Below are 15240 nucleotides of genomic sequence, written 5' to 3'. Positions count from 1 at the left end.
TGACATCCTTGACCCTGGTACCAGGGAGGCAACATACCATCCTGGAGTCACGTCTACGGCCACAGAAACACCCGTCTGTTCCGCTAACTAATGAAACCATTATTACTACTGCTTTTCCCCACTTTTTTTCTCCCCTCCTGTACAACAGAGCTGCCTGTGGTGCCACAAACGTGGCCCTCACTGCAATCGTTTGAAGAACGAACGCCCTCACCGGTATCCAAAACAGAAAACCGCTTGGTGACCGGGATCACAGAAGACTTCTGCACTACCTACCTAATTTTCTTGGACTGCCTGGCGGTCACCCATTCCCTTTCTGCTTCCAGGTTCCTAAGTTGCGGTGTGACCACCTCTCCCATCTCCCTGAACGTGCCATCCATATAGCTCTCAGCCTTGCGGATGCACCACACTGACTCCAGCCACACTCGAGCTCTGAAACCTGGAGCTCAAAGTTCTGCAGCTGGTGACACTTCCTGAGCACTTGGTCACTAGGGACACTGGTAGCATCCACAACTTCCCACATATTACGAGACACATGTTTCACATGACCGAGCTGTCCTGCCATGGCCTCATTTTACTTCCCTTGTGTTTACTTTATTTTACTTTGGTTTACTTATGTAACTTTATTTTACCTGGACCTGACTTAACTTTATTTCCCTATTGCTTGTGGTTCTTACTTAAATGTAAGTAGCCCCTTCTTTTAAAAAGAGTGTGTTTTTCTAATTCTCAGTTACTTGATGCCACTCCCTAATAGCAGTTTCTCACCAATCAATGTTTCTCCTGTCAAGTTAGGTGCTAGGGGTTGCTGACTGGCTATCCCAGGGTCCTCTTCTCACACTCTTCTCTAGGTGCTGCTGACTGCCTGTCCCAGGATCTTCCTCTCGCATTCTCCTCTAGGTGCTGCTGACTGGCTGTCTCAGGGTCCTCCTCTCACACTCTCCATAACAAAGATGATTTCTTGGGCCTCAAATCATTACAAAATCAGTTTTTTTTTAAGCCAGTTCTGTCATATAGTTACTGCAATACAATAAAACTTTGCCCAAATAGCATGTGATACTTAATGGACCCAATTACTGCATAATTATTTCTGAATATCTAAAAATCTTTTGGAATTGATGATGAGAATTACATTTTCTTCAGAACTGAAGTTTAAAAGTTCAAAACCTGGGTAATCAGAAAGACCTTTCCATGAGCCATAACTAATTGCCCTTCTCAAGGACAATTAGGGATGGGCAATGCCAGCGACACCCACATCCCATAAATGAATTTTTTTAAATAGCACCAGCCAAGCAGTTCACAAGTCTACACAGCAAACACATTCTCACTGTACTGTAACAGACTCCTACATCAACACTGGGTTCAGATATAGATTTCTCAGAGACTCTCAACCTGGCATATCTGGGTACTCATCAGCCATTGGAGATTAGACTGTATCCCTTCCCTCCACCTCTCACAGGCATACATGATCAGGTAGATATTCACATTTGTATTAATTAAAAAGTAAATAAGCATCTGCCTTCGCCTATGTCTCTCCAGTATGACTGGCAGTATCTCACCTATTGTCCATTCTCACAGGAGGAAAATGTCAGGCAGACTCGATGGGCCGAAGGGCCTCTTCTGCACTGTGTGATTCTGTGATATGACTGCATGTGTGCAGAGGGGCATGTTGTACTTCCCCATGTAAGACTCTTTATAAAGGAACAGGCTAACCTAAATGCAAATTTGTACAATATCCAGAACTTTTCAAGTAAATTTTAAAATGCCCACTTTGGGCAACCATGTGTTTTCATTTGATCTCATTTCAGTTCGGGTAATTTATGTCTAACCATTAGGTGCTCATTGAGGTCCCTTTACAGAATGCTGTCAGAAAAATAAAATCCTAAATCCAATTAATTCATGAATATTATTGTCTAAAGGGTGCCACTTTGGAATAACCTATTCCCCCAGTTAATGTTTTGGAGAAATTAGAGCTGAATTCCATTTGGGCCCTGTGTCTTTAAAAAAGGAAGGATTTCATTTCCAAAAGGTTGTCACATTAAAACATACAGAATTAATGGTCTAATATTGCAAACACATTTATTCATTTCATTTCATGTCATTATATTTTTGCTTAGGTTTCTGTTAGACTTTTTCAATGTAAATTACTGCTGACAGTATTCTGATCAGTATACTACCATGTGAACTAACCAGCTTAACCATTTTTGACTATTGGAGAATAATTAAATACTAATAAATACATTAGGAAGAGCACCCAGAACTCAGCCTTCTTTCATAACTTTTACTATCACGTAGGGGAAAATTTTCTCCCCGTCGGGCGGGCCAGTCGATACGGACGCGGAGCTGATCGCTGCTCGCGATCGGCTATGCGCCGCCATTTCATGTGGGCGGGCCAATTAAACTGAGCGCTACCTGTGCGGGCGGGGGGAGGAGGTAGAGTCGGGGCCTGAGCTCTTATGCGCGCGAAAGAGCAAGAAATCTCCCTGAGGCACAGAGCTGCCTCAGGGAGATTAATTTCATCATGAAAAATTGAAAAAAAGAATAAAATAAATTATTCAGACATGGCCCCTCATGTGACAGTGTCACATGAGCTGGGGCATGTTTATGAATTTTGATTAAAAAATTTATTTCATTAATAAATCCTTCATGAAACTTCATCCTGCCCGTGGATGAGGCTTCATGAAAAATGCAAAGGCCGTCTGGGCTCTTCGCCTGCCCGCCAACCTTAAGGTTAGACGGGCAGCCCTGACAATTACTTCAATTTGTTCATTAATGGCCTTAACAGGCCTTTGACAGCTCGGCGGGCGCCCAGCCGACTCCAGTGTGGGCCCGCCGAACTGAAGCTCAGAATGATGCACGGTGATGTCAGGATGCATGCCCACCCCCGCATGCCGAACAGAACATCCTGCCCATAAAATTTACAGATCACACATTTCACAGGCTTTAGTACGTTTTTTTTCAATTTGGTTTACAATCATGATTTTATCAGATTAGTTGTGAAAAGTGGCAGGAGGTTATCAGTCATTATATCTTTTGAATGTTTTGCTGTTGTGTCTGATGATGATAATGCCATCTGTGTTTGCAGCACTGGCACCAATTTTTTTGGCACAGTCTTTACAGTGTTCTATTGAACTCTGTGTTTTGTGACAGTGTTATTCTACTTCAGATTAATTCCTGTTGATTCCCTGATTATTTGTATTTTGTTCTTAAGATATGGTACTGGGCAGATGATGAGAATGAAGAGACAGCAGACAAACTAAGATCAAACGGAAACGTTACTTCAGCAAGGGTCACAGGATTGAAGGGCAGCACACTGTATTACCTGATGGTTAAAGCATACAGCAGTGCTGGAACAGGACCTGCCAGCCTTCCAGTTAATGTCACTACTAGGAAACCACGTGCGTATTTTAGGAATAGAATGATAAATTACTTCAATAATGAAGTGTTTTGTAAATGGATTTTCTTATCAAGTTCCGTCTCCCACGATGTTGAGTTGCAAGACAGTGAAAACCTGCAACCTCCTCATTTAAAGTTGTTCGTGCAGCTGAATTCACAAAAATCATTCTGATGAAGGTGCCTCTGTAAACATTAACCTTGCCCACCAACCCTTTCTGTTTCTACTTCAGTTTTCCAGCATTTACAATTTTTCTCTTCAAAAAATAATCTTGATTTTCTGCACTAAAGAAAGAAATCAAGAACTTGCAACTATATAGCGCCTTTCACTGCCAAAGTATTTACATTTTGAAGTGTGGTTACTCCTGTATGTAGGCAAAGTCCCACAAACAGCAAATGGATGAATGACCAATAAATCTGTGTTGGTGGTGTTGGCCAAGGATAATTGTTAGCCAGAACTCCTTGTTCCATTTCAAATAGCATAATAGGATTTTGTACATTAAACTGGATTAGTTTGGTTTCACTGTGCTTTTGAATTCCAGCACCCATAATGACTAAAAGGTTAATCAGGAATAAGAAGTTAAAATATGAGAAAATGTGAAAACGGATAGCAAGAGTTTCTACAGACATTTAAAAAGAAAAGAGTAAGTAAAGTGAGCGTTGGTCCTCTAGAGAGTGACAATAGGGAGTTAATAATAGATAATAAGGAAATAGCAGATGAAGTGAACAAATATTTTGCTACTGCCTTCACTATAGAGGATACAAAAAGATTCCAGTAATAGCTGTAAATCAGGAGGTGGAGGGGAGAGAGGAACTTGGTGAAATTACAATCACTAGGGATAAGCAGTACTGAGCAAACTGATGGAGCTGCGGGCTGACAAGTCTCCGGGTCCTGATGAACTTCATCCTAGGGTCTTAAAAGAGGCGGCTAATGGGGTAGTAGATGAGTTCGTGTTAATTTCCCAAAATTCACTAGATTCTGGAAAGGTTCCATCAGACTTAAAAGTAGCAAATATAACCCCTCTATTCAAGAAGGGAGGGAGGCAGAAAACAGGAAACTATAGGCCAGCTAGCTTGATGCCTATCATGAGGAAGGTATTAGAATCAATCATTAAGGAGGTTATAGTTGGGCACTTAGAGAAATTCAAGATAATCTGGAAGAGACAGCATGGTTTTCTGAAAGGGAAATCATGTTTAACCAATTTATTGGAGTTCTTTGAAGGAGTAACGTGCGCTGTGAATAAAGAGGAGCCTGTAGACGTGCTGTACTTGGATTACAGAAGGCATTTGATTAGGCGCCACACCAAAGGTTATTGTGGAAAATAAAAGCTCATGGTGTAGGGGGTAACGTGTTAACATGGATAGAAGATTGGCTGGCTGGAAGAAAACAGAGTATGCATTAATAGGTCTTTTGCTGATTGGCAGGATGTGATGAGTGGAGTCTCGCAGGGGGCTGTGTTTGCTGTGTAGGCTTGTGAGTAAGATAATTTGGAGAGAAATGAGACTGTATTATCCATCTGAGTGGATGTATTATCAATGATTTAACTGGTTGACACCCGCACTGTACCCGCATGCAGATAGACATTCATATACACTATATAAATTTTTACAATTTATACCAATGACTTAGATGAGGGGAGTGAAGACACGGTAGCTAAATTTGCAGATGACATAAAGATAGGTAGGAAAGTACGTTGTGAAGAGGACATGAGGAGGTTGCAGATGGATATAAATAGGTTGGGTGAGTGGGTAAAAATCTGGCAAATGGAGTATAATGTAGGAAAATGTGAAGTTGTTCACTTTGGCAGGAAGAATAAAAAAGCAGGGTATTATTTAAATGGAGAACAACTGCTGAATTCTGAGCTGCGGAGGGATCTAGGTGTTCTAGTGCAGTCACAAAAAGTTAGTATGCAGGTACAGCAAGTAATTAAGAAGGCTCATAGAATGCTATCCTTTATGACGAGAGGAATTGAACATAAAAATAAGGATCCTTGCTGACCTGCTGAGTTTTTCCAGGTAATTCTGTTTTTGTTTTGGATTTCCAGCATCCACAGTAGTTTTTTGTTTTTATAAAAATAAGGATGTTATGCTTCAGTTGTAAAGGGCATTGGTGAGACCACATCTCGAATATTATGTGCAGTTTTGGTCTCCCTATTTAAAGTAGGATGTAAATGCCTTGGAGGCGGTTCAGAGAAAGTTTACCAGGTTGATACCTGGAATGATACCCAGGTTGTCCTATGAGGAAAGGTTAGACAGACTGGGCTTGTTTCCACTGGAGTTCAGAAGAGGGAGGGGTGATTTGATTGAAGTATATAAAATCATGAATGGTCTTGACAAGGTGGATGTGGAAAGGATGTCTCCTCCTGCGGGTGAGTCCAGAACTAGGGGGTACTGCTTTAAAACCAGAGGTTGCCCTTTTAGGACAGAGATGAGGAGAATTTTTTTCTCTGAGGGTTGTGAGACTTTGCAGCTCTCAGCCTCAGAAGATGGTAGAGGTTGTTGAATATTTTTAAGGCAGAGGTAGATAAATTCTTAGGCAAGGGAAACAAAGGTTATTGGGGGTCGATGAGAATGTGGAATTCGAAAGACAAACAGATCAGCTATATCTTAATGAATGGCGGAGCAGGCTCGAGGGGCTGAATGGCCTACTTCTGCTCCTATTTTGTATGTTCATATATTCGTATGTAAAACTCAAAACTCCTGGCACATCTTTCACTGATATGTTATGTTGACTCACTATTTCATTGTCTTGCAGCACCAAGTCAAGCACCTGGAAAAATATGGTGGGAATCAGCTAGCTCCAGAGTTGTTTTAAACTGGGATCATGTCAAAGCAATGGAAAATGAATCAGAAGTGACAGGATATAAAGTAGGTAATTCTAATGTTCTTTCAGAGTGCTATCTGAGAGTTTGTAAAGCAAATTATTTCTATTGTATTAGAAAGTGTTTGCTGTTCTAAAGATCCCTTGGGTGGTGCTGAAAAAAAATCATACATCTATCACAAGCTGTGTGCAATAAAATCATCAGCTTTGAGAAATCCCTGATGAAATGTAAATCCTTTGTAAATTGCCACCAGAATTGCTCTTTATTCATTTCACTGTTTTCTTCCACTTGTCATATTTGGAACAATTTGGGGACCAGCACTCCACGATGTTTGTTGCATGTAACTTGTCTTGTCTTGGACACAGGGCCAAACTAGAATTCAGCTCTAATTTCTCCAAAACATTAACGAGGGAATAGGTTATTCCAAAGTGGCACCTTATGGACAATAATATCCATGAATTAATTTGATTTAGGATTTTATTCTTCTGGCAGCATTCTGTAAAGGAACCTCAATGAGCACCGAATGGTTAGAATTAGCTACCTGAACTGAAATGAGATTAAATGAAAACACATAGTTGCCCAAAGTGGGTATTTTAAAATTACTTGAAAAGTTCTGGATATTGTACAAGTTTGCATTTAGATTAGCCTGTTCCTTTATAAAGAGTCTTAGATGGGGAAGTACGTAATGCCCCTCTGCATATGTGCAGTCATATCCTGACATTTTCCTTCTGTTAGAATGGACAATAGGTGAGAAACTGCCATTTATACTAGAGAGACATAGGCTAAGGCAGGTGCTTAATTGGTTTTTAATTAATATAAATGTGAATATCTACCTGATCATGTATGCCTGTGAGAGGTGGAGGGAAGGGGTACAGTCTAATCTCCAATGGGTGATGAGTACCCAGATATGGCAGATTGAGAGTCTCTGAGAAATCTACATCTGCACCCAGTGTTGATGTAGGAGTCTGTTACAGTACAGTGAGAATGTGTTTGCTATGTAGGCTTGTGACTAAGATAATTTGGAGAGAAATGAGACTGTATTATCCATCTGAGTGGATGTGTTATCAATGATTTAACTGGTTGACACCTGCACTATACCCACATGCAGATAGACATTCATATATACTTGCTGTTGTGAGTGGTGGCCGATTTGGCACTATTGATAGAGTTGATCAGCAGACACTTCTTAGGTGGAAACTTTAAGTTTACTTACAAGGCATTCAGCAGCTACTACATGTGTGCTTTCAACTCCAACTCTATCTCTATACTACTCTATATAGGTAGTCCACGCTACTCTCCTATTCGTTACTATAGATCATGTGATCTTCCTTAACAAGCATTATTCTTAAAATTCCTAAATAAAACCATAATTATTACATTCCTCCCCCTTTAACTTGGATATACATATTATATTTAAAAGTACAAATTTTTCAAGACAACATAATATTTACACTGGGTAAGGAATTTACAAGTTCAGTCTTTCAGGTTGTTTCCTGGTATGTGTGGAATGTCGCAGCTCCACAAGTTCAGATTCTTTGTCAGGAACCTCCTTTTCTGGAGTTGCCTGAACATCAGGTACCTCAGTGGGCACCTGCAGTTCTGTATCCTCAACTCTTACAGGAGCGTCAGACATGTCTGTCCTGGGTTGAGTATCCTCTACAGGAATGCAGACCCGGTCATGATCACTGGTTGAACCAAATTTGGGAAATTCTCCTCTCTCTTCCTTAAATGGTCCACATGTTTCTGTAAACCCGGCCTTTCACCTCCACGTGGTAAGATAGTGGTCCAGTCACCGCATATATTTCACCTGGTAACCACTTTGGTCCTTCACGTATACCATCTCTCCCACGGTAAATTTCCTCTCACGACTATGCCAGTCATGTTTAGTTTTCTGGCTTCCCTGACTCCTTTCCACCTTCCCCTCTAAATTCGGCATTATTAAACTCAATCTCAAACTTAGATGGTGTTTCAACAATAACTACACAGGTGTGACACCTGTTGCTGTGTGAGGGGCGGTTCTCTAATGAAAAAGAAAGTGTGCTAGCTTGGTTGCTAAGGAATTGCCAGTTAGCTTCTTCATGCCAGCCTTGAACGTTTGAACTGCCCTTTCAGCATATCTATTTGAGGAAGGCTGGTACAGTGCAGTTTTTACATGAGTGACACTGTTGAGGCTGATAAACCGTTGAAACTCAGCACTCATAAATGCCGTGCCGTCATCAGAAACGACTACTTCTGGTAGTCTGCAAATGGCAAAAATTTGATGTATTTTCTCAATTGTAGCAGTCGATATTGGTGACTTCACCTCATATATGTCCAACCATTTTGAATGGGCTTCAAAAATGAGCAGAAACATTGTTCCCAAGGAAGGCCCCACATAGTCAATGTGTAACCACACCCAGGGTCTACCTGGCCACTTCCAAAGATGTTACAGAAGGTAACATGTTGAAGGTAACTTTTGCAGTTGCTGACATTGCACAGTGCTTTACTAAACTCTTTATTTCACCATCCATCCCAGGCCACCATAGATAGCTGCATGCTATGGTCTTCATTTGGGAATTTCCTGGATGTGCGCTGTGTAATTCAATTAAAAGTGACTCCCTTCCCTTTGGATGTACCATCACTTGTGCTCCCCACAATGAGATACCATCCTGGCTGGTTATTTCATGTCTTCTGTTGAAGTACGGTTTCATTTCATCAGACATGGGCTCTTGTGGCCAACCATGAAGCACTTGTTCTCGTACTTGGGATAGAACTGGGTCCCGACTTGTCCAGTTTCTAATTTCTCGAGCGCATCCCAACGAGGAATCTAAGAAATTTAACAGTAAAACAAGTTCCTGTGGAATTGGGATGTGCTCATCATTTTCTTGTAAAGGCAAACGACTAAGGGCATTGGCGTTTGCAATTTGATTGCCAGGCCTATATATGAAAATGTATTAGTATGCTGCCAGAATTAAAGCCCTATTAGTATTTCTGTATCTACTTTCTACGTGCCTTCTTCTTTCTAGTGCAGACTTTAATCTTGGCTTTCTTTTTGACTTCACTATTGGCCAGACTTCTCTCAGGTGCAAGCTCAATTTGTCTGAGCTCAGTGGTTGAGTCTCCCAAAATTTCGGCATCTGTCTACTTCTTAGAAAATTCTGCGACTTGTGCTTCCAAAGCCTCTTTGGCTTCACTTAGCTGATTCTTCAGCTCTTCCATCTCTTTTTTGTATTTGTTTGCTGCCTCCTAGAAAATTGAGCATTGTTATGTCTTCTCTGCCAACTCATTCTTCAGTTTATTAAGAGAAGTGCTGAATTCTTTCTGTTTCTCTTCAAACTTTTCCAGAGGTACAAACTTTCACCTGAGGGAATCCTGTAGTGTTTGAAGGTCTTTCAGGTTTTCTTTTTCCTCCCGGAGGTTGCTCACCTCATCTCGAACTCTATCATCAAGCAGGGTCTCTTTGAGTTCCCTCTGCTGTTCTTCCAAGTTTTGGCTTAAGACAGTCTGCATTTCTTCAGATTATTGAGTCCTTACACACTCCTTTTTTAAAACAGGAACGCTTCCAGCTTCCCTTTGGAATCTCAGGGGCCACTCAAGGTTGATTTCCCTTAGCCAATTTCACCCTAAAAGGCTTCGTCCTCTGCCTCTCAATACCAACACTGGTAGCTTTGCCGATTGGCTTCCATAATGGACAGTTACTCTGCTTATACCCTTTACTTGGATTCCTTCACCTGTGTATGTTTTTAGCTTGGCAGCTGTTTCTTCTGTACTTAATTGATGTTCACCATTATTCAGATATCTGAAGGTATGTTCCCCAATTACTGTAGTGGAAGCTCCTGTGACCACTGCCATTCTAACAGGTCTGCCATTTACTTTCAGTGTGACAAATATTGGTTCTGTCTTTCCAACTTTCAGATTAAACAACAAGTAAATATCGGAATTTGTTATTTCAGGCTCTTCTACATTGTAGATTTCATTAGGTTTCTTCTTTTGTTCACAAGCCTGCTTGAATCTTTCCTTACACTGTCTCATTATATGTCCATTTCTGTGACAATAATAGCATCGATTTTTTAAAACTGCCAATCGTCAAAAGACTGCTAGTATCCACCTCAATTGAAATTATCCTTTGATTTTGCTGCTAAGTTATTTTTCCTTATTCTTCGGTTAGTGGGGGCTGTTTCCCACTTCTCAGCAGAGTCTTGCATTTTTGTGCCCTTTTTGGTTGGAGTTTCCCATGCGATGTGGAGGACGGCGCCATTTTGCACGCCCTGTATTACTTTTTAATCTCTTTTTGCGCTTTCCATGGCCAGTGCTTTCTCCAGCACATTCTTGAAATCCAGATTCACTTTGGGCAATATTTTTTTCTGAATAGTGTCCTCATTCACACCATACACTAAAAGGTCACTAAATATGTCGTTTAGAGACATACCAAACTCACAATGTTCTATTAGCTGCTTCAAATTTGCCACATAGCGTGCAACTGTCTCACTCGGGGCACTATTTCTTGAATTAAACTTGAACCTCAGATGCAGAGGGCTTTGGTTGAAAATGACCCTTCATGAGGTCCACCAATTCATCAAAATTTTTTGAATCTGGGGAACTGGGAGCTTTCAAACTTTGAATCAAACTGTAGGTTTTATTCCCACATGTGCTTAAGTGGATCGCTCACCTCTTCTCTTCCCCTGTAATCTCGTTCGCTTGATAAAAGAACGTGTGGTGTTCTATGTAATGAGACCAATCAACTGTGGCTGGATCAAAACGATCAATTCTCCAAAATTGCGGCATTTTGAGAGGGAATATCTTCTTCAATTTTAACGGAGCTGTCTACCTACAGTCACTGGGTGAGGTACAGTGCTGATTTCTTTTCAACTTGATTTCTTCTGTTTAATCTTGTTTTATCCTCGTCGCCAGTTTGTTGTGAGTGGTGGCTGAGTTGATAGAGTTGATCAGCAGACACTTCTTGGTTGGAAAGTTTAAGTTTATTTACAAGGTACTACATGTGTACTTTCAACTCCAACTCTATCCCTTTACCACTAACTACTGAAGTAGCCCGCACTACTCTCTATTTGTTACTATGGATCATGCGATCTTCCTTAACAAGCATTATTCTTAAAGGTACATTACACCCAAGTAAGACCATAATTACTATATTTGAAAAAGCTGTGAAGACTCAAAACTCCAATCTTGCTTATTGCAATGCATCAATTTTTGTGTACAACATGCTTCTTTGATCTAATTCAGTCCTTAGTAACTCAGGCTACTTTCATGTTACTGTGAAGACTTTTTTCCCCTTTTCATGACTAAGTTCAGCTGTAGTTCAGGGTATGAATGTTAATACAAACATAACTACATTATTGAAACTGAAGAACAACAGGTTATTTACTTTTTTAATTCATTCATGGGATGTGGGTGTCGCTGGATTGGCCAGCATTTATTGCTGATCCCCAAATGCCCTCAGAGGGCTTTTTTTTAAGGGTCAACCACATTGCTGTGGGTCTGGAGTCACATGTAGGCCAAACCGGGTAAGGACGGCAGATTTGCTTCCCTAATGGACATTAGTGAACCAGATGGTTTTTTATGGTAATTGGCAATGGTTTCATGGTCTTTATTAGACTTTCAATTCCAGATTTTTATTGGATTCAAATTCCACCATCTGCCATGGTGGAACCCAGCTCCACAGAGCATTACCCTGGGTTTCCAGATTATCAGTCTGGTGACAATACCACTACGCTATTGTAGACTACATAATTGGCTAAGGCAGGGGTTTGCAACTGGAGGCTCATGAGAAGGTCTCATGGGGTCTTCAGTAGCTCCCTGTATTCATTGCGTAGGAAATCTGAAGTTGACTTAATGCCGATCCCTGAAGGTTATAATAACCCAGACACAAAGTTTCACCTCCCACTAATTGACATCAGTACAGCATCACTTGAGTCCCCAGCCTTGCACAGGGCATGAGAAATCACCAATTGCTGCTTTACCCCAGAGGTTCATGGTTATCGGTCCATCATGTTGACAAGGTTGTCCAAACTCAGTGAGCATACTCGGCTCATTAGTCATGGACAGGAGGTGAAGCAAGAGTTGGTACGGCCATCAAAACCATTGATCTCAGCCACGGTCTTATCATTTTGCCAACCTTAGCCTACTTTAGTATAACTATACCAACCCCAGTGACAGTTTACTAACTTCAGTAGTAACCCAGAAAGACAAGGATAATAGGTGCATGACAATACCACAACCTGCAAGTTCCCTTCCAAGTCACACACCATCCTGCCTTGGAAATATATTGTGTTACTTCACTGTCCCTGGGTCAGCGTAACTACCTCCCTAATAGCACTGTGGGTGTACCAACACTGCAGCGGTTCTAGAAGACAACTCACCATCACCTTCTCAAGGATAATTAGGGATAGGCAATAAACCCTGGACTTGCCAGCAATGCCTGCAACCCAAGAATGAATAAAAGAAAAGTGATAAGTTTATTAATTTCAGTATAACTCTACTAACCTCTGTGACAGTTTACCAACAAAAGTTTTTCAGAGAACTTTTAGTCAGATTTTATAATTCAAAAGCAAAATACTGCAGATGCTGGAAATCAGAGCTAAAGAAAGAAAATTCTAGAAATATTCAGCAGGTCAAGCAGCGTCTATCAAGTTACCATAGTCCTTTTCATGCCATGTGCTTCTATTTTCCAAAGAAGTCTGAATTATGGCATTTTATCAAATGGCTATACATGTCAACACTTTAAATAAATTAAATGAAATGATTAAAGGCATCATCAACAATACTATCAAGCGGCACTTGCTTAGCAATAACCTGCTCACTGACACCCAGTTTGGGTTCCACCAGGGCCAGTCAGCTCCTGACCTCATTACAGCCTTGATTCAAACATGGACAAAAGAGCTGAACGCCAAAGGTGAGGTGAGATTGACTGCTCTTGACATCAAGGCAGCATTTGACCGAGTGTGGCATCAAGGAGCCCTAGCAAAACTGGAGTCAATGAGAATTAGGGGGAAAACTCTCCACCGGTTGGAGTCATACCTAGCACAAAGGAAGATGGTTGTGGTTGTTGGAGGTCAGTCATCTCAACTCCAGGACATCACTGCAGGTGTTTGTCAGGGTAGTGTCTAGGCCCAACCATCTTAAGCTGCTTCATCATTGAACTCCCCTCCATCATAAGGTCAGAAATGGGGATGTTCGCTGATGATTGCACAATGTTCAGCACCATTCACGACTCCTCATATACTGAAGCAGTCCATGTCCAAATGCAGCAAGGCCTGGAAAATATCCAGGCTTGGACTGACAAGTGGCACGTAACATTCACACCACACAAGTGCCAGGCAATGGCCATCTCCAACAAGAGAGAATTTAACCATCGCCCCTTGACATTCAATATCATTACCATCGCTGAATCCCCCACTATCAACATACTGGGGGCTTACCATTGACCAGAAACTGAACTGGACTAGCCATATAAATACTATGGGTACAAGAGCAGGTCAGAGGCTAGGAATCCTGCAGTGAGTAACTTATCTCCTGACTCCCCAAAGCATGTCCACCACCTACAAGGTACAAGTCAGGAATGTGATGGTTCATTCCCTCCACCACTGACGCATAGTGGCAGCAGTGTGTACCATCTACAAGATTCACTGCAGGAACTCACCAAGCCTCCATAGGCAGCACCCTCCAAACCCATAATCACCACCATCTAGAAGGACAAGGGCAGCAGACACATGGGAATACCACCACCTGGAAGTTCCCCTCCAAGTCACTCACTATCCTGATTTGGAAATATATCGCTGTTCCTTTACTGTCCCTGGGTCAAAATCCTGGAATTCCCTCCCTAACGACACTGTGGGCCTACCTACACCACATGGACTGCAGCGGTTCAAGAAGCTCACCAACACATTCTCTAAGGCAATTAGGGATGGGCTATAAATGCTGGCCTAGCCAGCGACGCCCACATCCCATGAACGAATATTTTAAAAGTAAGCTACATTGATGGTCAATGACTTGTGGCATTGGTGTACATCACAACTGTTTAAGTCATTTCTCTGATGCTTTGACTCTCTCCCCAGGTATAATGTGCAAGCTGCTGTTGGTTTTGCTTTCACAGTGCTTGCTCCTGACAACAAATCTTTGTGACAGCAACTTACCACAGGTGACATGTTCAAACAAAAACCACCACAAACTTCTGACACCTGAGCAACATCGTACACACACACACAAACACACACTCCCCCACCGAACATAGGATTTGATAGCAGTCGGGACTGACTGAACGCTAAAATGGTGCAATTTAAATCAATTCTGATGCTTACACAGGATTTCCAATTCGCAACCTTCAGAAAGTCTGAGCCTCTACACTATGGTTGCGATGATGTTTCTAAAATCTTGTGTGGCTCAGAAATCTTGTCAAAAATAATGCCAAACACTTGAAAAATAGACCCATGCAACCTGATTTTTTTTAAGATAAGGACATTCAATTGGTAAATAGCAGACTGTTCGTACAAAAAACTATCCCCTTCAAATGCATTAGTAAACGTTTGATATTCATTTTGATGTAAACCTCAGGACAGAGCACCATTGTAACAAAAATGCATGGCTCCTTCTGAATATCCTAAACATCAGCTAAAATGTTCTCCATTCACCAGCTCCTAATTTTGCCTTTTTGCTAATTGTGAATCTAACTAGAGAAGCCAAAAAGACTAAAAGCATATGGGAAAATATGATACTGGTGCCATTAGGGATTACTGCAGCTCAAGCTGAGGCACATTATGGGACAAAGTAAAGGGAGCTCGACCTTGGACTTAACTTTAATGTACGTACCTGAGAACACAAGATGATGATATTAGAGATCGGGAATGGGGTACCTTCACTTCTTTGTCATAATGATCTCTGAAGTTGGTGAACAGAAAAATTAGAAATGGCCTTTAAAAGTTGTTCTGCTATTACATTGAGATTTAAGTGCATCAGGGAATGGCTTTACCCAGAAGCGAATTTGTACAATACCTGGAAGTGCTCCAAGCTGGCATTGAGTGCAAAATTTGATAAAATA

At 41.3% G+C, this 15240-nt stretch overlaps 1 protein-coding gene across 4 annotated transcripts in view; it reads left to right on the top strand.

The window, feature by feature from the left end:
* Positions 1–15240, top strand: part of LOC144681763 (contactin-4-like) — a 1677954-nt gene that overhangs the window by 1543706 nt on the left and 119008 nt on the right. For all 4 annotated transcript variants that reach the window (XM_078543733.1, XM_078543732.1, XM_078543731.1 and 1 more), the window contains exons 20-21: positions 3206–3392; positions 6143–6255. In XM_078543733.1, coding sequence (XP_078399859.1) covers positions 3206–3392; positions 6143–6255 — 300 coding nt within the window. The remainder of the gene's footprint in view (positions 1–3205; positions 3393–6142; positions 6256–15240) is intronic.

The sequence above is a fragment of the Cetorhinus maximus genome, chromosome 6 (genome assembly GCF_964194155.1).
Source record: "Cetorhinus maximus chromosome 6, sCetMax3.hap1.1, whole genome shotgun sequence".
Taxonomy (NCBI): Eukaryota; Metazoa; Chordata; class Chondrichthyes; order Lamniformes; family Cetorhinidae; genus Cetorhinus; species Cetorhinus maximus.
The sequence above is the reverse complement of the archived record's forward strand: the minus strand, read 5'-3'. Positions and strand labels throughout refer to the sequence as shown.